The sequence below is a fragment of the Ambystoma mexicanum genome, chromosome 12 (genome assembly GCF_040938575.1).
Source record: "Ambystoma mexicanum isolate Mex_15411 chromosome 12, UKY_AmexF1_1, whole genome shotgun sequence".
Lineage (NCBI taxonomy): Eukaryota > Metazoa > Chordata > Amphibia > Caudata > Ambystomatidae > Ambystoma > Ambystoma mexicanum.
In genome coordinates this window covers 932,864,621-932,885,961 of record NC_090936.1, presented here as the reverse complement: position 1 = coordinate 932,885,961, position 21,341 = coordinate 932,864,621, and the positions used below count along the sequence as shown (strand labels likewise).

General features: G+C 47.6%; 1 protein-coding gene across 4 annotated transcripts in view; it reads right to left on the bottom strand.

Annotated features, from left to right (window-relative positions):
* The window catches only part of LOC138514122 (protein NEDD1-like), a 1,166,279-nt gene that overhangs the window by 158,001 nt on the left and 986,937 nt on the right, over window positions 1-21,341 (bottom strand). For 3 of the 4 annotated variants that reach the window (XM_069629417.1, XM_069629418.1, XM_069629419.1), the window contains exon 14: window positions 21,027-21,150. In XM_069629417.1, the coding sequence (XP_069485518.1) occupies window positions 21,027-21,150 (124 nt within the window). The remainder of the gene's footprint in view (window positions 1-21,026; window positions 21,151-21,341) is intronic. The other variant, XM_069629420.1, reaches the window with a different exon arrangement.

Below are 21,341 nucleotides of genomic sequence, written 5' to 3'. Positions count from 1 at the left end.
CCCACCAGTTCAGAGGAAGAAGACTCTCCGGGATGAAGATCTTCTCTGTCGTCTGGAAGTGGTGAGGCGGTTCAGCAGGGCTCCACCGGTGGTGTCGTCGTTGCAGGTCGGCTCAGCTTCTCCCTCTTCGGATTCTTTGGTCATGTGGCGACTTCTGAAGTTTCAGTCCCCAAAGCCCTGCTTTTATGCAGAAAACCCCTATTCATCAGTCCTAGCTGTCACTCAAACATGCTAAGTGGTGAGCTGGGCTGCTCACCACTGGGCCAATCACACAAGAGTGCTACTTGCGTTGCCGAGGCAACTCAGTCCAGCGTGCCTAAACCCCCCCCTCCCACACATCCTGTAAACCCAGACAGAGTGGCACCACTTTGGAGGGCTTCTGTGCAGAAGCCCGCCAAAAAGTGGAACAAAGGGCTCGACTTGGGTTAGAGTTACAAAAGCGAACACAGACGCCATTTTGGCACTGAGTTCTGGCAAAAAATCCCAACCAGTGAATTAATATTAATTTAATAAACCGGCTGTATGTTTGAGGCTATGCTAAAAAGTGGTAGCCTCGAACAATGGGAAAATCCCATAGGAATATATTCACGGTCAAATATAAAAAGTAGTATCCACTGCCACCAGCCAAAACTCGATCAGGGGGGACTGGACAGTGCCCCCTCGAACAACAGACCCAGGGGCAATCGAATTGCCCCTACAAGTATGTCCACAATATGATGGTTTGTACTGGTTCTGTTCACAATTTAGGACTAATAAAGCCAATGGTGACTTTACATGCCCTGGGAGACAGTAGTCAGTCCCAGAGTATGGAGTCTATGTTTGGGGGTCACTATGACACCCCTGTGTTACTGCACGGAGGGTGCTGTGTAACACACATACCAAAAACACATGAAGCCCTATGGAGTAAAAGACCCCATAGCCCATAAAACACATTCAAAGTCAAAGGAACACCTCAAATCATGTCTACGAGTGGGAGTAAGAGAGTCTCACTCTTAGCAGGAGAAAGAAATAAACCCCAAAAAATCCAGCAAAGCTGCTGGGGGACTCACTAGGTTTGGGAAATTAGCCTATACAGAGAATTCTCCCTAACAAGGAGTTTGACGCTCAAAGCACAAAGGGTGAAGAAGGGAGGGGTGGGAAGCAGGGAGTGGGGTGACAAAGGCGAGGAGGCAAAATAATGTCACTTTGGTTTCTTGGATGGAGCTTGCAGAGCTCTTGGCCATCTGAAAAGCACTGACTGACTGGATCCAAGACGGCGCCGTGGCGAGGAGACGTGAGTAGGGGTCCCTCCCGCCGGGCCGTGATTATAATGCACTACAAGAAGCATTGGACCAGCGAATTTCAGACCATTCCCTCACTAGCGTGAACAGTGCGACGGTGCCTCACCCGTGAAGCCTGGAGAAGAGGAGAATGAAGGGGCTGTGTAAGCTGCAGGATGGTGCTCCCCAGGACAGCGGCATTGCGGAATTACATTGGCGCGTAAGGCAACCCAGGGAGGCGCAGTCACGGATCCAGTGCCGTCGGACAGGTGAAGTGGCAGAGAGAAGAGGAAGAGTGGTCGAGGAAGTGGAGCAGGCGCCGGGGAGCCAAGGACAGGTCTGCTTGCCTCGCCGTGCGGGAGGACAGGCGGCACACACCGACCCCGACGCGGAGGCAGGCAGGCTGGAGCAACAGGTGCCAAGCGACCATCGAAGGACTAGGAGGAAGGGCCCCAAAGGAGGTTAGTGGGGCATTCAAGCGCAGCTCCCATAATAGACCCGGTTGCGGGGGGGTCTCCAAAACTAGAGGTGTAGCGAGGAGCAGTTCTCTCCCCCCTTCCCCACCCAACACAAACAAGGGTGCGGGGCACCAGGAGCAAGCAATGAGCCTGAACAGAAAAGGAACCAGACAGGAATGCCCCTAAAGAGGTGCTTGGGGGCAAAAGGGGCTGCACACAGAATGGGCCCGGTGGAAGTTTCCACATACCAGTAGGTGAAGCTGGGACCCGAGTGGTTCACCCCCCCCACTACAACTCCAGACTGTGGGGCCTGCCGCCAGTGTCAAAGGGGGGTTGCGGCTGAAGAGTGCTTTGGGGATCCACGGAGGGATCCGCGGGGGCTACACCCCCACACCCCCCGACGGTGTAAAGCAGAACAATCCAGGGGAGAGAGGGACTTTGACTTTCACAGCAAGAGGGCGGGAAAGCCCTAAAACCCCCTCTACCAAGCAACTCTGTCAATACCCACAGGGCTGGGTGAAGGACAGGAAGGAATATAAGTGGAATAACCACCCCACCAGAGGTACAACAACACACAGGACGGGGCTAGTAGAGAGGTGATTGGGCCGGCATAAGAGCTATTGCTCAGGTGGAACCCACAGGAAGGAATAAAGAAATACAGCCGGCGCACCCCTCCCTCCCCCAGTGCTCAGTCAAGGAGATCGGGGTAACACAATCAGCCGTGCGGAAGACACCCCGCCATAGGACCCTCCCAGAGGAGGGGAATTGGAGGAGCGGGAGCGGCAGCAGGCAAAGGCGACAAAAAAATAAGAGACCCCCTACTCAGGAAAGTTGGAGGAACTTAGCGGGCCCAATACGGAGATGTCTAAAGCAAAAGGGAAAGGGGGGCAGCCAGGGATTCAATCCTAGTCAGCCAAACAGGACGTAAACCTCGTTCAGATGTGGTCCGCGGATAACTCAGTTAACACAAGAGGGAAAATGCATGCAGAACCACCTGAGGAGCAGACTCCGGCCCCGTCACAAATGGTACAACCCACGAAAGATGATATGCAAATGGGGTTCAGAGAACTACAGGACAAATTCATGCTCACGCTACAGGACCAGTTTACTACTATGAGAGATGACATGAAGCAGGCAGTACAGGAACTGAGGGCGGATATCTCGAAACTGGAAGAGCGGACGGACACGCTAGAGAAAATAGTGCAGAATGTGGACGAAGAGGCGCAGCAGCACAGCGAGACGCAAGAACATCTGGTGAGGCTCACACATAACTTAGAGCTGCAATGTGAAGACCTAGAAAATAGGTCCCGAAGGTCGAATATAGGTATTAAAAATATGGTGGAGGCGGTGGAAGAGAAGGACCTCAAGGCAGCAGTGAAATAAGTCTTCAGAGACATCCTGGAGGTGGAAGAAGCAGAAGACTTTAAAATCAACAGGGTACATTGCGTGGGTCCCAAAAGGAAGGGGGAGCCGTGGGAACGCCCCAGGGATGTCCTGGTGGCAATGTCCTCATATCCCCCAAAAGAATTGATTCTGAGGAAAGCTAGAGGGATGGACCACATAAGGATGAACGGGATGGAATTTCAATTGTATCAAGACCTGGCCCTGGCAACACTACAGAAGAGAAGGGCGATGGCGCCGGTGGTTAAGGAGCTGGCATCAAGGAAAATTAGGTACAAATGGATATTTCCATTCGGACTCCTCTTTCACTGGGAAGGGAAGCAGAGGAGAGTAACATCTTGTGAGGAGGGACTACAGGTGATGAACATACAGGAGGAAGCCAGGGTCGACAGATCCCAGCGGCCAAGGGAGGAGTTCTGCAGGAAGCCATGGGAATGGACAACAGTACATCACAAGAAGAAGCAACAGGGAGGAGAAAATCGCTGAAAACAAGGTCTTCCACAACATAGAATAAGAACTAAAGACTCTAGGCCGAGCATGGAATACAGACTGGAGAGGAAGGGAGAACGAAGTGATATAAGTGATCCAATGGACCAACAGGAATCGCGGTGGGGACATCCAGGCCGGGATACTACAAACTTGAAAGGTTAATGCAGGGTTTAGGAATCCCTGGCGAGTTACTCCCGAGTAAGCAGAGGGCCAGGCGTGATGGGTCACGTGCCCTAGCAACCCTAGGTACCTGGGCCCTCCTCGGGTCAGTTGTTAAATGGTTTGGGGTGTTAAAAGTTGGGGGTAAGGGGGTGGGGCAGCCGGATTGCAGACCACATATGGACTGTGGGGAAAACATAACAAACTCAGGTATCTTAGTCTATGGGGAACCTGAAAATCCTGATGTTTAATGTAAGGGGTCTAAAGACCCCGGTAAAAAGGAAAAAAGTAGAGCATCTGCTGAGAAGGGAGGGAGGGGATGTGCTAATGCTACAAGAAACCCATGTCAGGAGCCGGGACAAGGTGAAGATACGCTTAAGGGGTTTCAAGCAGATAGTTCAATCCAATGCCATAGACAAAAAAGCTGGGGTTCTGGTAGCGGTTTGGGACGGAAGGAATGTTCAGTTACACAACTCTTTGGTGGATAAGATGGGGAGATTTGTATTTGGCAATGCTACAGTAGAGGGGGCACGACTTACTCTAGCCTCTATTTATGCACCCAACACGGGGCAAGATGGCTTTCTGCTGGAGATGCTGGGGAAGCTGGAGGAATTTGCAAGTGGGAGATCATTCTGGGAGGGGATTTGAATCTGGCCTGTTACCCACCAATAGATAGGAGTACAGGAGGACAGCACGGACAGGGGGCACCCTCTCGGCAGCTCTGCAAAAAGGTGGACCAGCTGGCGCTCTGCGATGTCTGGCGGGAGCTAAAAGGTCAGAGAAGCGGATTTATGCACTACTCCCACGTACATAGCTCAATGTCAAGGGTTGACTACTTCTGGGCATCAGTAGGATTAATGGGGGTAGTACAAGGGATGGAAATAGGCCCCATCTCGCTCTCAGATCATGCCCTCTGTGGCTAGAAGTAAATATACAAGCTAAAAAGAATGGGCTGTAGCGTTGGAAGCTTCCACAGGGCTTACTACAAGACCCCATTGCGGGAGACTCCATCAGAGAGAAGATAGATGAATATTTTGCCCACAACGACACAGGGGAAACCAGGCTGGGAACCGTCTGGGAGGCCTTCAAGGCGGTCCTGTGAGGTCACATGATAGCCTTGACAGCATCCAGGGAAAAGCAGAGGCACATATGGGAAAAGGAACTGGAGCAGAAGGTAGCGTACATGCAAAGGGAACTCATGAGGAACCCCTCAGTGGGCCTGAAGAAGGCCTTGAGACATGTGGAGGGCCAACTAGACACACTTTGTACAAAAAAAGCAGAAAAAGGTCTCCTATACCTCCGACACTGGTATTACTTGAAGGCCAACAAGGCTGACAAGTATCTAGCGAGACAGCACCGAGCCAAGCAACAAACAATGATGATCAAGAGCATTAGGAATACTCAGGGGGAGATGCTAACTCGCACAGGTGACATGGGGGAGGTTTTTAGGGAATTCTATAAGGACATGTATGCGTCAGGGGACCCGGACACCTCCGCACAGGAAGCCTACTTGAAGGCTCTTCCCATACTACAAATATTGAAGGAAGAGAGGGCAGCATTAGAAGGGGAAATTACTGAGAAAGAGGTGAGGAAGGCAATAGTAGGGCTCCCGTTGTACAAGACTCTGGGCTCAAATTGCTATACTGCAGCCTTTTACAAGAAATATGTGGACAATCTAAGCCCATTCCTAACTAGGTTATTCAACCCATTTGAACAGGGGAATGTGACCCTGTCCATGAATGAAGCCAAGGTCCTACTCTTCCACAAAGCAGGAAAAGACCCGACCCAACCGGGATCATATTGCCCAATAGCCCTAATCAATTTGGACTCAAAACTCTATTCAAAACTTTTAGCAGCCAGACTATCACCGCTCCTTCCCAAACTGATAAATATGGATCAATCAGGCTTTATTCCAGGCCGTCAAACACATGATAATCTGAGGCGAATAATACACCTGGTAGAGAAGATAGGAATCACGCAAACCCTGGCTATTTTACTGTCGTTAGATGCCAAAAAGGCATTCCACCGCGTGGAGTGGTCAATGCTGTTTCGAACCATGCAATATATGGGATTTGGTGAGCAATATATGAAAATGATCAGGGCTAACTATAACACCCCATCCATTAGGATTGCCATAAACGGGGAAGTAACGGGCAGAGTGGACCTAACAAGGGGTACCAAGCAAGGGTGCCCGTTATCTCCCCTGTTATATCCCGTCTTCTTGGAGCCACTACTAACAAGAATCAGGGAGTTGCCTGCCATAAAAGGGATAGAAATGGCCGGCAGGCAACACAAGGTGGTCGCATATGCGGATGATATGTTGGTCGCCCTCACAGATCCGGCTCGAACAATCCCAGAAATAATACATAAACTGGAGGAATTTGGGGAAATTTCAGGGCTGAAGATAAATAGAAACAAATCAGAAATATTGATCCTAGCAGGGGATAGAGGAGAGATCGAGCGGGATGCAGCCGGTCAAAACCTGAGGATAGTGGATAAAGGACTAAAATACTTGGGCATAACCCTCTGTAACGCTCACCTGGTATCCAGGGGGACATCACTCAGCCTGTTCTGACCTCTTACGACCTCGAACCCTTCCCTGCAGTCTACTCGACTGGACCTGAAACACAGGATTGGTAGAGTTTAACTCCCTATCGTCTCTGTGTGTTTGAACCCCTTCTTCCCCGGGGTCCAACCCTTCCCTTTGATCCACAGCTCACCTTGTTTTCTTGGAAAGTGTGCTCTGTCCTGCTTTCAGAGCAGGGGCACGTTGATTGATGCGGGCTCGTTGCTGCCTAGTTACTTCACTGGCAAGAGTCCGACAGGTAAGTATAATGAGTCTTTTGAACAGTTCTCCAACTTCGTTCCTTTCCTTCCTTAGATGATGGCCGGCGTCCGGGGATGGCGACGTGCTGCTGAGATGAGTAGCGCTGAAGATGAGTGAGAGCGCAATGCGACCCTTTCGTATTTGTATTGAACAGAGTTATTTTTCGGTACTTTTAGGTGCCGCGACGTTTCCAGCGTGGATGCCGGTTATGAAGAAATGCGGTGAGTAAGCGCGGTATGCGGTGCCTCTAGAGGTTTCCATGCTAACCTGGAGTATCTTTTCCCTCTTGCAGATGGATGAGAAGATCCGGAGACAGAGTTCTCCCAGAGCGGCTGGGATTCAGGTAAGCGTTTGAAGCTCGTACAGTCTTTAAAAATAAGCGAAGATTTGCTGAATGCTTACTAATGTCTTTTCTCTGTTCTTATCCCTTTTCCTTTGGAAGCGGCGTGCCGGGATGGGAAGGAAACTGCCGAAGATGCCCGCAGAACAGAAGAAGCAATGAATGATGGGCAGAAGCACCGCAAGGCAAGGTTGTTCCTAACAGTGTTCTTGCAGGAGCTGAGCGCAGAAGAAAGATGCAGGCCTACTGAAGACCGATCCGAACACAGCGAGTGCCACGCTGCAGGTGCAGAAAACACAAAGCATGTTTCTCAGCCTGCGTGTGTCTTAAATAGTCTCTGGGTATCCCAGGTGTCTCTGGGCTGAACCACACCCAAAAGACTAGACTGCACATGCAGTTCTGGGAACCGAAATATGTCGGGGCATCCATCTTGTCCCCATCAATGCACTACAAGTCCAATCCCCAATGTTATCCTATGGGAGTGAGTGAGTCTGGCGCCACAAGCGCCAAGTCTGACTCAAAGTGGGTCTTTGGAGGGATGGAGAGGCCCTTAAGGGCCATGTAGGTGATCGTGGCCTGGCTCCAGCCTGACATCTTGGAGGGCTGGGGACATGAGGGGCAGGAATCATGACACCCTCACGGGCAGGGTAGATCAGCTATATGGTGGGGGGGGGGGAACTACCTGTAATTACTGGAGAACATTAAGAGAACCTGGAGCAGTGGAATCCTCTGGCGATTTCCTGGTGAGGGCGTATCACATCAGTAAAGATGGCCATTCTCCCAAAAGTGGTATACTACTTCCAAGCTATTCCAATAAGGGTCCGTAAATCTTTCTTCAGAGCACTTAGGAAAGCGATGTCCACATTCATATGGAAAGGGAAACCTCCAAAAGTGGAAAGGGCAGTATTACCAGCCCCAATACAGGAGGGGGGCAGGTCTCTACCGCATTTCTTTAGGGATTATCAGGCGGCGCAACTATGGGTCCTGCGGGAGTGGATGGGAGAGGACCTCGGGAGAGTCTGGGCAGTGCAGGACAAGGCGGTGGCAAGATCCCCACTGGGGGAGATGTTATGGAAAGAAATATGTATAGGCACCCAAATCTCTGCATCAGTGAAGTTATGAGGGCACCGCTGGAAACTTGCCTGAAGTGCCAGCCCCATTCACACCAATGTTTGGGAATCCTGAATTCCCACCGGGAATGGAGAAGGGGGCGTTCACCAGATGGAAAAAAGCAGGGTGCACGAAAATAGGGGAGATGATACAGGACAATGAGGTACAGTCATTTGAGGCATGCAAAGCAAGCCGAAACCTCAAAGATGAGGACAGATATAAGTACAATCAGCTTAGACATTGGCTACCGACACCGCACATTAAAATTCACTTTGACCAATTCTGGGTCCACGAAACTGATATCAGCATTGTATAAGTTCATCAATGTGCAGAAGGAGGTGGTGAGGTGGAGCTATATGGTGAAATGGGACCAAACCCTGGGGGAATCTGTTAGTAAACCTCAGTGGGAGGAGTTATGGGGGAGCATCTCCAAACTGACCCGCTCGTTTCAAGAGAGGGAAATGTGGGTTAAGGTTGTGACACAATACCCGGTACCGCTGCACTCGATGTTTCCAAATGTGTCCAAGCTCTGCTGGAGTACAGAGAATCTGGGCAGAAGTGAAGGTGCAACTGCAAGGAATATTCCCGAATGTGGACCAAATGGGAGAGAGGGTGTGGTTGTGTGGGCTCAAGGATGCCGTCGCGAGGAAATATACAAAATCACAGTGGAGGAGCTTTATGAGCCTAATCATAGCGGAATGGGCAATGATAGCCCAGAACTGGAAGCAACCAAATCCGCCTCAGTGTTTGGCTGGCTCCAGAAGGTTTGGACGCTAGTAACTATGGAAAAGCTAACGCATACCCTGCAGGATACAAAGGGATCCTTCGAGAAGGAGTGGGGGGTGGTACTGGAATTTCTCCAATCAGACTATATGGTACAATGGTGTCCACACAAAATAAGAACCTTGGACATTTTTATGGCCTCAGCATACCCTACAGGAGCAGAGAAACAGCATCCGGAGGGAGAGAGGGACAGGGGTGGGGGGGGTGGAGTTAATGATGTTGTTGTATTGTATTTGAAGAATAAAAATAATGTTTTGAAAAATAAAAGCACTGACTGAGAATAAGCCAGAGGAAATATGCTGGGGCAAGAGAGAGCAGCAGGGCGAGAGGGGAGATGGAGGCAGCATTAAGTGGTCTTCTTGCTGCGTTTTCACTCTTCTTGGCCTCCTTAAAGCGTTGACGCGGAAGAGGAGACCCATCTGGCCCACTAATGGTACATTTTGGTGCACTGATGGGAAAGGGCCTCATCACAAGTTGTGCAATATACCCTCCAATGCTAATAGTGCTACCGCAACTCGGTCCAGTGCAATTTGCACCGGATCACGAGTTGCGGGGAGTGGTAAATCCCCATTTGCCAATGCAGTTTGGGAGCACTATTCCCGGCGGCGTAATTGCGCCGGCAGTAATAGCACCAAAAAAAACGGCCAAATACGGCCTGAAAATTGTCACCTACAGCAAAAAGCGGGAAGTAAACCAACCCATTTAGCAACCAACTCGTGATAGGGCAAGCCCTGAAATGCGCCGGTAATACCGTTACCGCTGCATTTGAAGGCTACCGCCCAACTCGTGTTGAAGCCCAAAAATGCCATTTTCCACCCAACTCTTGATTTGGCCAGCCCGTAAAAGCGGCGGTAATACCGTTATTGCTGCATTTAACGGCTCAGGCCAAACTCGTGATGGGGCCCAATTCATGGGAGTGAGTGAAAGGTTTTAATATGTATCAAAAAGCCAGGTACTACTAGCATGTTATATGCTGGTAATGTTCACAACTGAGTGAGGAAGGTGAGTCTACCACCCAGCCAGTGCCAGGGAATCTGTAGAAAAGGAAGCGATTTGTTGGGGGGGGGGGGGTAATGCTGGATCAATCACTGGTGGTAAAAGATCTGCATGGCTGTTACCTAAACAAGCTGTTGTAAATCAATTTTTTGTTTCAATTGTAAGCACGCAATCTGCGCATGGGTGTGACAGCACTAGTAAATAAGTTGATGTGCAGAACTGTACAGGAATATGTTCTATGTACAGTGCTTTGCCTTTGGCAAAATCGCTAAATAAATAACAAATCATGAACCCTCCATTAACTCCATGTAAAGTCGTGAATTCCCGCGATTCACAGATGAGGGCCACTTTTTTTGGGGTGTCCGGTCCGATTTCTTGTCCCAGTCCGACCCTGGTTCAGCCCCAGAGGGTCTCAAGAGTTTCTTAAAAAACATAGGTGGATGCCACAGTTCCATCAGTCTAGCATGCTTTGGCTTACTGGTACAATTAAAGATTTCAGGCTTGGGCTTCAAGCTTCTGGTAGTTCAATAACTTCCTTGGTATTCATCCGCCTTGTCATAATTACACAGTTCTACTTTTGACCTTTACTTTCCCACAATTCAGCACATGCTTCCCTCCACCGGGCTCGAGCCTGTCATTCTGTTCGTGGGGGGTTCCCGTCCCCACATTTTGTCTTAATTGTTGTTACTCCATCAAAGACATTCAAAACTGCAAGGATTTACAATCTTCCCAATCTTGCAACACCAATGCCTCTTGGTATTTGTAGTTTCTTATTCTCTTTACTTTGCCCTCTTGGCATAGTCAGAGTTCACATACTTTGCTTTTCACATATTCATCTTTCTTTCGGGATCGTGGCTACATTCTTGACTTTCGTTCCCGTTGTAATATATTTCAGCTCAGAACATTTCACAGAGACTTTCAAATGTGCGATTTCCCCTCGCAGGACCACTCTGTTACTTTGTATCCTTTCCTTTGACAATTCAGTAATTGTCCTTTTCATTACGCTTTTTACCGGCACACCCACAGCCTTCAACTTTTACAGTTACTTTCACTTTCAACGCAAACCAGGCTTTTGTTGCCTTTGACAACTCACCGGTCGTGTTAACTGGTCGTCTTTCATCAACACCTTTCATGCAGCAGTCAAGGCTGTTACCAATGCCTCCTCTGCTCCTGCGCACCCCCGTCGTATACCCGGCAAGGTTGCGGGCCACTTTCAGGCATCTTGAAGGTTTCTCTCCTCTGCTCACTCGGTCTCAGTATTGGAACGCATATAGCTTCCTGAAAGTGTGGAATTCTTGCCTGGTACGCTCTCGTTCTGATTAGTCCCTTGGCCTTCCAACTTCCATAGTCCGGTTCGCATCACCCCTGAAAGAGCTGTTCCTTCTCGTACCCAGCGTTGCTCAGAGTGTGCCTGGGTACGCCACCCTTTATCCTGACAGGGAGTGCTAACAAGTGGCAGGTGTGCAGTTAGGATTACGTGCCCGACTCTGCCTGGCCTCATTACAGCGACAATGCCATTGCAAGTCAGTAGAGGTAATCTTTCTGGCCTTATTCATCATCTTCCTAGGCTCAGTATTGTTGTCAGTATAAAATGGGGCAGAATTACGGGAGCTGTAGTTTCCCATTAAATGGCAGGGATAGGGGTTAGATGGCTTGTGGAAAAGGAGGGATACCAAGTTTCACCATCGGGGGCTTTTCCCCCCACTCCCCGAGGACCCCCTACCCAGGTGATCCTCCCTCACTTGTCCACCCTCAGGGTCGAGATACAAAAGCAATGGCCTTTCCCTGGCCACCTGAGTATGGGATCTCCGGGACCTAGGTTGTGAATCATCCTCTGATTTTTCACAACTACAATACTGGTAAGAACTCCTACTGAGGATAAAACTGTGAAGACCATAGCAGACTATTATCAGGGGTTGTGCCACTGACATTCAAAAGGGGCCCGGGAAGAACAAGTTTTAATTAATTAGAAACATCAATAGTGCTCATTTGCCTGATACCCAAACAAAAGCCTTGGAGAGAGGGATTTCTGATATGGAAATGGAGCAGGCAATATCAAGGGAACAAGGGGGAAAATTCCAGGCTCAATGCAGTTGCCAATGGAGCTCTGGGAAAATTAATAAACACATGCTACAAATGCTTGAGTCCAGTTTGAAGAGTAGTGAATTATTTCCCTACCTTAGAGGGGTCACTAATTTATAGTATCGACCCCCCATTGAATGATCATTATAATGGCTTACACCTTTGATTATTGGGGAAGCTGAGGTGCTGGCTGGCAATTTTCTTAGTTTAATAATGACTGAAATTTGCACAAATATGGGTTCATGCCTGGTAGGGCAGTTAGGAGGAACCTGCTGAACAATAAAATGCCATAACCATGGCAGACAGCCTTCCTGAACATTTCAATATAATGTCACTGGACTCTTCATACAAGGTACAGTCTAGGCCAGTCCCTTTGACTCAAATGCCTGTGTTGAATTTATGGGCTGTAATGTATAAACTGGGGTTGGTAACAGACATGGAACAGGTGCAGCCACTTTATCAGAACCCACTGGTAAGGGACAACAGAATATGGAAGGCTTTTCCATTATAGAGGGGCATGAGACAGAGGTGTGCCTACTCAGCCCTGCAGTTTACACAGGCTGTGAAACTACAAGCTTAGTGTCACTCGTATAAAGTTCTTCCAATGGTTGGGTGGATGGGAAGATGGCCTCTGGGTATGCAAATGAGCGGCAGATTTTCTTATGTAAACCTAGGTGGTCCAGCCCCAGGGATATCAATATCCAGGTATTTTTGTAGGCATAGAAGTCTTAAAGTTAACTGGAAAATGTCAACCCTATTCAGAATTCAGGGTATTTAGGGTGGTATGAATACATCTCAGTGCCCTGCCTTCGTGGTTTACTAGCTGAATCGTTCAAATATCTGAGATGTTGTGAGAAACCAGAGTGTCTTCTCACTCCTATACCCCTGGGATCATCTGTGCAGGTGGCCAGGGAATCTCTTTTGGATCCTGGGGGTGGAGAAGAGAGGGAGGATCACCTGGGTGGAGGGTCCTGTGGGACAGGGACGACCTCAGGCGAGACATGGTATCCCCTTTTCCCAATAAAGACATACCTAACTTTCCCTCGACCTTTATGGGTTATTGCAAGTCAGCTCCCTTCAATTCAACACGTGGGACACTTGGCAGTACTGAGCCGAGGAAAAGGCAACAGAGTAATGAACACCATACCCTCACATCACTTTGGTACTGGGACGAAGAAGATTCATGCAAAGTGATGTGAAGGTCAGGCATGTCGTCCTAATCAGGGTCAGGCAAGGCTGATTGAGAGAACACATCTGCAACCTGTTAGAGAGTTGCAGATGTATAAAAGGAGGAGGAAAAAGCAAAAAGGTGAGCCGCAGGGAGGCCTGTGTGAGCAGCTGGGAGGCCTGTGTGAGCAGCAGCTGTGAGACCGGTGTGACAGACACAGAACCTTGTTGGAAGAGGCGAGCCATTGAAGGGAACTGCCATGAGAAGGTCAGAGGTGAACCGCACAAAGAGACGTTGATGACTGCAGGGCGAGGTGACCGGAGAAAGCCCAGCTTGGGAGCAATAGCTCTGTGGAGCGAACTGGCAACAGAAAAGGGAGCTGGGTGGAAAGGCTGCCCTTTTCCTTTTCAAGTAAAGTGCTTGTTCTCCGGTGCCGAGAAACTGGCTATGGGGTATCTGAGGGGCAGAGGTTGGAATCCAAGCAGCAGAGGCTGCAGATCACGTGCTCCGGGCTACATGGACAGCTTCATAAGAGGGCAGTGAGTTCCTGTGCAATAAGAAATGCGGTGAGCAAAGTGCAAGTGACTGAGCATCCTATTTGGGCCGAAACACTTTATAGCTAGCAGTGGAGTGGTTGCGTGCATTACAAAGGCACATTTTCAAAGGTCTCCGCTCCTAGCCTTTTTTTCCATTTTTGAACTTTGAAGAATCGGAAGTACTTTGTATCGGAGTGGTCACGTTTATTAAAGCAAAACAGTTTCAAAAGTCCTGCACTTATACCTCAACCCCCCTGCACTTACCACCTTGTTTTGTACTTGCACTGTGGGATTTTCTCAAGGCCAATATAACAATGTTTGTTGTTTTCCTATGTCCCCTGCCCCCATCTTGTCTTGCTGCGCCTAAAAAGACTTGTGTATAGGTGCCATACACATGTCCAATGAATAAATAAAATACTGCATGTTGCCTTTAGCAGTGAAAGGAACCTTTTAAGCATACTGCATTTTGGAAACAACGGACTCAAGATTGAACAAATCACACAATGCTAAGAAATTAAATGGAATCCTGAGAACCACTTTAAGGAAGGAAGAAAACTTGCATGGGCCAAAGAGTGGATAAAGAAGAAAGTCAGGCCCTCTTCTTTTGTGTGTTTTGAACTGTGATGGAATACAAGTCTTGGGGATGGGAACCTTGAGACTTCTTTGTTCTTTCGAGTTGTGAACTATGGTGGTTTTGAACTTGGGGAAGGGAACCCAGAGGATTGTTTCCAGACTATATAATCTTAAACTTGAAACAAAGCACAATTCTGAGTCTTTTTGTGGAACTGTTTTTATACATGGGGAAGGGAGCTGAAAGAAAAGCTGCGAGTTGGAAGAAATGTTGACGTTTTCTTGAACACTGTTTCTTTTGATTAGTACATCCGTACACATTGGTTTATTATAGTTGTGAGGGCAAGGATAGGTTTAGGACACAGACCGATCTTTAAGTTGTACAGTGTATATGGAGGCAACCCAGTCCACCCTGACTGGGCTCCTTTTCTAAGGCGGGGGAACGCCACAGGACAATATCACGCTCAAAAACTCTACTGGTAGACTGGTGAGGAGGTATGAGACAATGCCCTCCCACTGGGGAGCAGGTAGCTTACGCGAAAAGGGTTGGCAAGTAAGTACCCATGGCCTGATCCCAAGAACCCAAAGACATATGGCAGTCCTGAAAAGACTAGTCAGTTTCAGACCGCACTGGAGGAGACATGGCATCTTGCCCAAGCCCGGAGTGCATTGTCTGCTTAAGGCCAAAACCAACATACTTAAACATCAAGCGTTTGGAATCCTTGTGAAAGCTGCAACAAGAAAACAAAGACTGCGGTTATACATCAGACTGGGCAGCAGAATTGGAAATCATTTAACTCCTGGGACTGTTGTAGGAGACTTTCCCTTTTCTTCTTGACAAAGGCATGTTCCATCTATTTCTTTGTTGCTGTACAAAGCAAAATGAATCAATTATTTTGTTTCTGCAGTCTAATATCGTGCCAGCCTCTTTGTGCTTCACACCTGGCTACTAACCTAGATATAGTTAAAAAATAATGTCAGGCTGTCGCTGTGTATTGGCTGGCCCTACCTCTATCCCTTCTTGGGAGGGCATCTATGCCCAAAATAATGACATTGTAGATATATCTGTATGTGCAGCAAAACATGCCATTCAAGGTTCCCAAATCGGTGTCTGACAAAATAGAAAAGGCCCTCCACAGACTCCTTTGGCAAGACAAGACTCCAAGGATTACAGTGTACACTTTGTAAAGGTTGGTATGGGGAAATGGTAAAGGCCTACCCTCAATGGATGAAATTATTACTGGGTGGCCCAAATGACGGTAGCTAGCTATTGACTCCATGTTGATAGTAGGAGCTCATATCTGGCGTGCAGAGGCGTTTGATGGGGCAGTGCAGCACATCTCAGACTCTCTCTGGGTAAGAGGCGGGGTCAGTTTAGTACCCACATCAAAATAAGTGTTAAGATTGGAGAAGGTAATCACATTATCCATGGGGTGTGGGACATGGAAAGTTTACACGGTCAGTACCAATCTGGGGGTACATGGAGATGCCTGTAGTGAGCAAACTGGAAGTGTATGCAATAGGGACACCAAGACAAAAGAGGTCAAACAGAACTTAAACCGGAATTGGAGTTTACAGACTTTCCATAAAATACAAACAACGGTTTCAGCTACACGATCAGGAATTTTATAAATCCCTCCAATTAAAGCATGCTTTACAATCCCTCATAAGGACTCACTTCGAGATATTAGATTACTCAGCCGTGTAGACTAACTTGGGTGAGGTGAACCAGCATATGACTATTTCGACTTTCCACAAAACTATACCAATTACAATATTTGGGTCCACTGTCGGCTAGGTGGTAATGTGGAGTTGGGCCCCTTGATGCATGAGGATTTGAGAGAGACTGATGGGCCCCAGGAAAATAGGGCTTTCAAGCAGATTGTGCCCAATTAGTTTTATGGTCCTATATTGAAGGTATTACCCAAGTACATGATTGTCAGGTAGCCAGGTTTGAAATCTTTAGATGCCTGAGGGAGCAAGGCTCATATTTCCATCACTTCTGGCAATGCCATAGGATACAAGCATTTTTGACGAATACCAATCAAATTACGACTGGGATAACTAGCCTGGGTCATACAGGTACCGGAAAAGGCCAGCAGGGTGGGCCAACAAGCTGGCATAGCCCAACACCAAAAGATCTCAGCTGTGATGCTCACCCTAGGCACTGAACAGGCCTTTGATAGTGTCAAGTGGTGTTTCCTTAAGAAAGTCATGGAACAAATAGTCTACGCCTGATGTGCAGTTGGTGGATCATGACCAATTTAGATGATGACAAGGCAAGGATCAGACTGAATGCATATGTATATGCTGCCTTTCAACTTGGTACGGGTACCTATCAAGGTTCCCTACTCTCTTCCCTTCATTTCACTTTAATAGAGAAACCTGTGGGCGAGAGGATATGGAACGATGCGGAAACTGAGGTTGTGTGGTACAGAGGTTCAATGTATAAGCTCTCCCTGTTTGTTGACTTTATCTGTGCTACTCCTGGACATGCTGAATGCTTGCTCTGTTCTCTTCTGGAGGTACTTGAAACTTGGCCAGAGTTCAGGTTTGAAGATCAACCTAGAGAAATCCGAACTGTTGAACATACGCTTCCCAAAAAGAGGGTTGACCCTAGGAACTCACCATCTAAAATTGAAAGAGGCATATTAAGCACACAAGTACAAATTCCAAATGAAAAGAAAAAAAAATATTCTGAACTCTTTAACAAGAGTGAAGTTCTAAGTTGGGGAACTATGGCAATTGTGCTCAGTGAGATTTTAAGGTAGTAAGGTAGATATGACAACGACTAGGCCCTCATTTAAAGACCAGGTGAGAACCAGCAAATGGGGATTACCCGTCTCTAGTCTTTCATCATCCTGTTGGGAAGTGGGAACACCTAGGCTAGGGTTGAGGGAAGCACAGGAAGGTCAAGGGTGAGACCAGAGACTCCCTCGGCACGGCCTTGGCTTCTCATTTCATCTCTAAAACCCAGGACATCCTGTCCACCCTTTTGTCCTCTCCCCCTCTTTTACCCCCTACAACTCCACACTCTCCTTCTCTCCTCACATCGCTGACGTCTCTAAGAAGTCAAACTACCAACTGCACCTCCTCAGAAGTATTCTTCCTTTCCACACCTTCCCCCAGAAGCTCACCATCTCCAAAGCTCTAGTTCTCTCTAGGCTGGACTACTGCAACATCCTCTTTTTAAATCTGCCTGCCTCTACTCTCCACCCTCTACAACTCATCCAGAGCAGGAGTGCAAGACTTGTCCTTGGCCTCAAGCCCAGGGACCGTATCTATCCAGCCCTGAAATCTCTCCATTGGCTCCCAGTGGCTGCAAGGATCAAGTTCAAGACCCTCTGCATTGTCCACAAGAGCTTCTGGGGCCTGGGACCACAATACCTCCAACTCGCTCTTCGGAAATATCTTCCTACTCGAGCTCTTCACTCCTCCAACTCCTTGAGGGTCAGTCGCTTCTTCCGAGCAATGAGTTGGGGGTAGATCTATGCCTTCGGCTGGCGCCTCCCTCTGGAACAGGCTCCCTTCTTCTCTGAAACTTGAGCAGAACCATCTCCAGCACCTCGAGACCTTGCTCTTTACTTCTGCCTTCTCTTTTCCTCTCCCCTGCTGATCTCCTGTTTGATACTGTACTGGTCACCTGGCTACCCTCTGAATTCGTGCCCAGGTCCCTGCTCACCCAGTTGCACACCCGCACTGCCTCCTGGCAAAGCAAACCCTGCACTTGGGTCTGTATCTGCAACTCTACAGTCCCCTTACCTGCACTTCTTTGACACTTGCTGTCTGCACTTTAACCCTTGCACTTACCATCTGCTGGCCGCACTACGTGTGGTTTTCGATCCCTTGTACAGCACTCGCCCATCCTCCTCTGCCCCTGGTGCTTTTTTCCTCTCCCTTCCCCTCTCCCCTGCACTTGTGCAATCTCAAGGTCACTAGGCCTAGTAAGATCGTTGTCTTTGTCCTCCCTCTGTTTGTCCTCCCTTGTCTTGTCGCACCGTGAAACACTTGTGTATAGGCGCATTATAAATGCCATATCATATCATATCATATCACCTTCCTACCGTCGTTCAACAGTCAACCTTTAATATTGACAATAACACACCTACACCTCATATTTGGGTCCTCAAGTTGTTGAAGCAATCCGTGACACCACACCACATAGAAGCCTTTGCCTCCCCATTCTTCTAGACAGAATAGGATTACATCACAGCATCAATGTACAGAGAACCATGGAAACAAAAGTTGATCTTACAAGCAACATTCAACATCCCTTTGACCAAATTACACAGGTACATTAGATTTTACAAAAGGTGACAATAGTAGAACTTTCACAGAGATGCATCCCTTTCAGGAAGCAGTTAATTGACACGAGGGGCCACTCTACATACTAAATGAGCTCTGGTATAATGCTTCTCTACCCTATGCATGGTGTGTCCTTCATGGTCGATTGCTAATCTTTATACATCTCTCATTCTCCTCGAAATCTTGTAAGCAAGGGATGTGGAGTACACCAAATTGTTTAGTTAGTGATGGTGGCTATAGCCTGTGCATCAACAGCAAGTTAGACTTGTATCTCTTCTGATCAAATCTGATTTTTGTGCAACCGATTCCGGCTGTAGGTCTGTGCCCAGGTATTCTTGAACTCCTTTTCCATGTGTAATCTACAGTGCAAAATCCAAAGGGTCCTAGTCCCTCCTTGCTGACAGCCGGATTTTATTTTGGTGAATATGTACAGCCTGCAACATCACAAATGAATTAGGAGGTTGTCAGTAGACACAAAATTGGTTTTGGGCAAATGCTGAATGTAATATGAGGTGCTACCTCTGCTCATTTTCCATTGGCAGGATATACAAGAACAGACACTTTTCCCCTTAATACTGCTACTGTTTGTGGTCGTACTGTTGCTATTAAGGGATCTAGCCTGCAACCGACTGCCAAGTGATTTTCCAATCACTGATCGCAGCTACTTATGGTAAAAGTTAAAAAAAAATGTAAAAACGTCCTTAATCTATGGCACCAACTGAACCAAACTGATTGTCATTTGATGGGTGGAATATGTGTGGGGTGGGGGGCAGGAGGTTGACGGCCAGCTATGAGATGTGGGGTCTGGTATGGGGAAGAACCCCTGTGACCCTACCACACATTACTTGGGGCCTGAGGCAGGAGCCTCCACATTGGACTTCCTCTCACTTAAAGTCCTTTGAAGGATTCCATCCTGGGGCAGAAGCCCATGCATCTGCAGATCCATTGGAATAAATCTCTCTCTATGTATATATATATATATATATATATATATATATATATATATATATATATATATATATATTTATATTTGTTTATATATTCTGGGGTTGGCTCCAGCCGCATAACAGTTGGTTGGCTGAAGTTATGACCTGAGGTTGGCATACCAGTCTGCAGTGACTTGCGATAGTGAAATCTGACCAACCCCACCCATTGGCCCTGAACAGGCAGGGTCTGGCCCTGTGGCATCGGTACAGGCGATTTCGAGAGATTGCGGATTTTGCAACTTATTAAAAAATAGGAACTTTGGACACAAGGTCGGCATATCAGACCAGGGTGTACTGGAGATGGTTAATTTTGACCAACCCCATCCATGCGCCTTGCACAAGGGTTGAAGCATGGTCCGGCCCTGTGCTTTCAGTATAGGCAATTTCGGGAGATTTGCGATTTTGCCATTTATCAAAAATAGGAAGTTAGGACACAATATAACATACACAAGGCTATAGCTGACCCCCATTTGCATGTCACACGGTGGAGGGGGGGGGGGGTCAGGGCGGATATAAGCCTACTCACTATGCGTGGTAACGCCAGTCGGGTGAAAAACCAATTTCCAGTCCTACTTCATAGAACTTATTTGACGTAACTGCCTCCACTGGCCACTGCAGACCACTGGTAATGGCAGACATCCCCAGCACATTACAATCGTACTAGGCGCCTACAAAATTATATCTTCCTGGGTGCCCAAAGGGTATGCCCAAAAAGGGTGTGCTCAAAAACAGCATCCTGCAGCCAAAAATGTCATGAGTTTCCCGTTTTCGGCCACAGAATGCTGTTTTTGGTTTCTACATCCCTGGGCACAGAATTTTTCGAGGGACGAATTCTGGGTCCCTTTCCATACCCTTTGGTCACCCAGGAAGTCAGAATTATTCAGACGCCTAGTACAGTTGGAATGTGCTGGCGATGTCTCCCATTGCCAGTGGTTTGCAATGGCCAAAGTAGGCCGTTCCACATCAAATAAATTCCATGAAGTAGGACTGGAAATGCGTTTTCCACCCCATGGGAGTTACCATGGATATCGAGCAGTGTTAGAAATCCTGCCACTTGTCTCCAACTCCGTGGAGATCATCACACCCACAAATCAAAAATCCAACAAAACTTTCAGTGGATAGCCCCTGACGAATGTCCTACTGAATGGGTCATATGGACATTAACAGGTTGGGCGGACAATTACCTTTACACAAACTTGACCATCATACATTGTTTTTTTTGGTCCAATTGTGTTGGAGATTTCACGTGTTTGGTTAACTAGGGTTGTGTGTTGTATGTTTTGTGATTTTTGTATGGATTTGTTTTCTGTGGGTTTTTATAAACAGTTGTTTTAGACTTGTATCATGTTTGATTCAGATATGAATTGGTAATAGAAATTGTACTGTGGTTTTTATGTTTATGCTATTGGGTCCATTCGTTCAGGATTTAGTCTGGTCACCCCGGGCGGTGGAGCAATACGCCATTTTACAGACATGGATAGACGCTTTCAAATTCCTACTGCGATGGTTTGGCTCAATAGAAAGGTATACTACCACACCATAACGTTGTTGCATTACCCGACACCTTGAGCTGCATCGTGAATCATACGTTTTATTATATTGATCTGGGTTGATGTTAATGATGTACTTCTATTTTCTGATGATGAAGCGGCATTAGTGGCATATGTGGGCTCCTTTGAATCTGGAGGTAAAACAAAGGACAATTAATTTAAACATGCACATAAGTACATCCAGCAGCAGCAGCAGCATGATATTTTCTACTAAACACCACTTACTTTTTAACCTTTATTGGGGCACTTTATCCCCCAATGGTGGGAAACTGATACCAACAATAAACTAGCATTAATTAACATAAATTGGCACCCTGGGCAG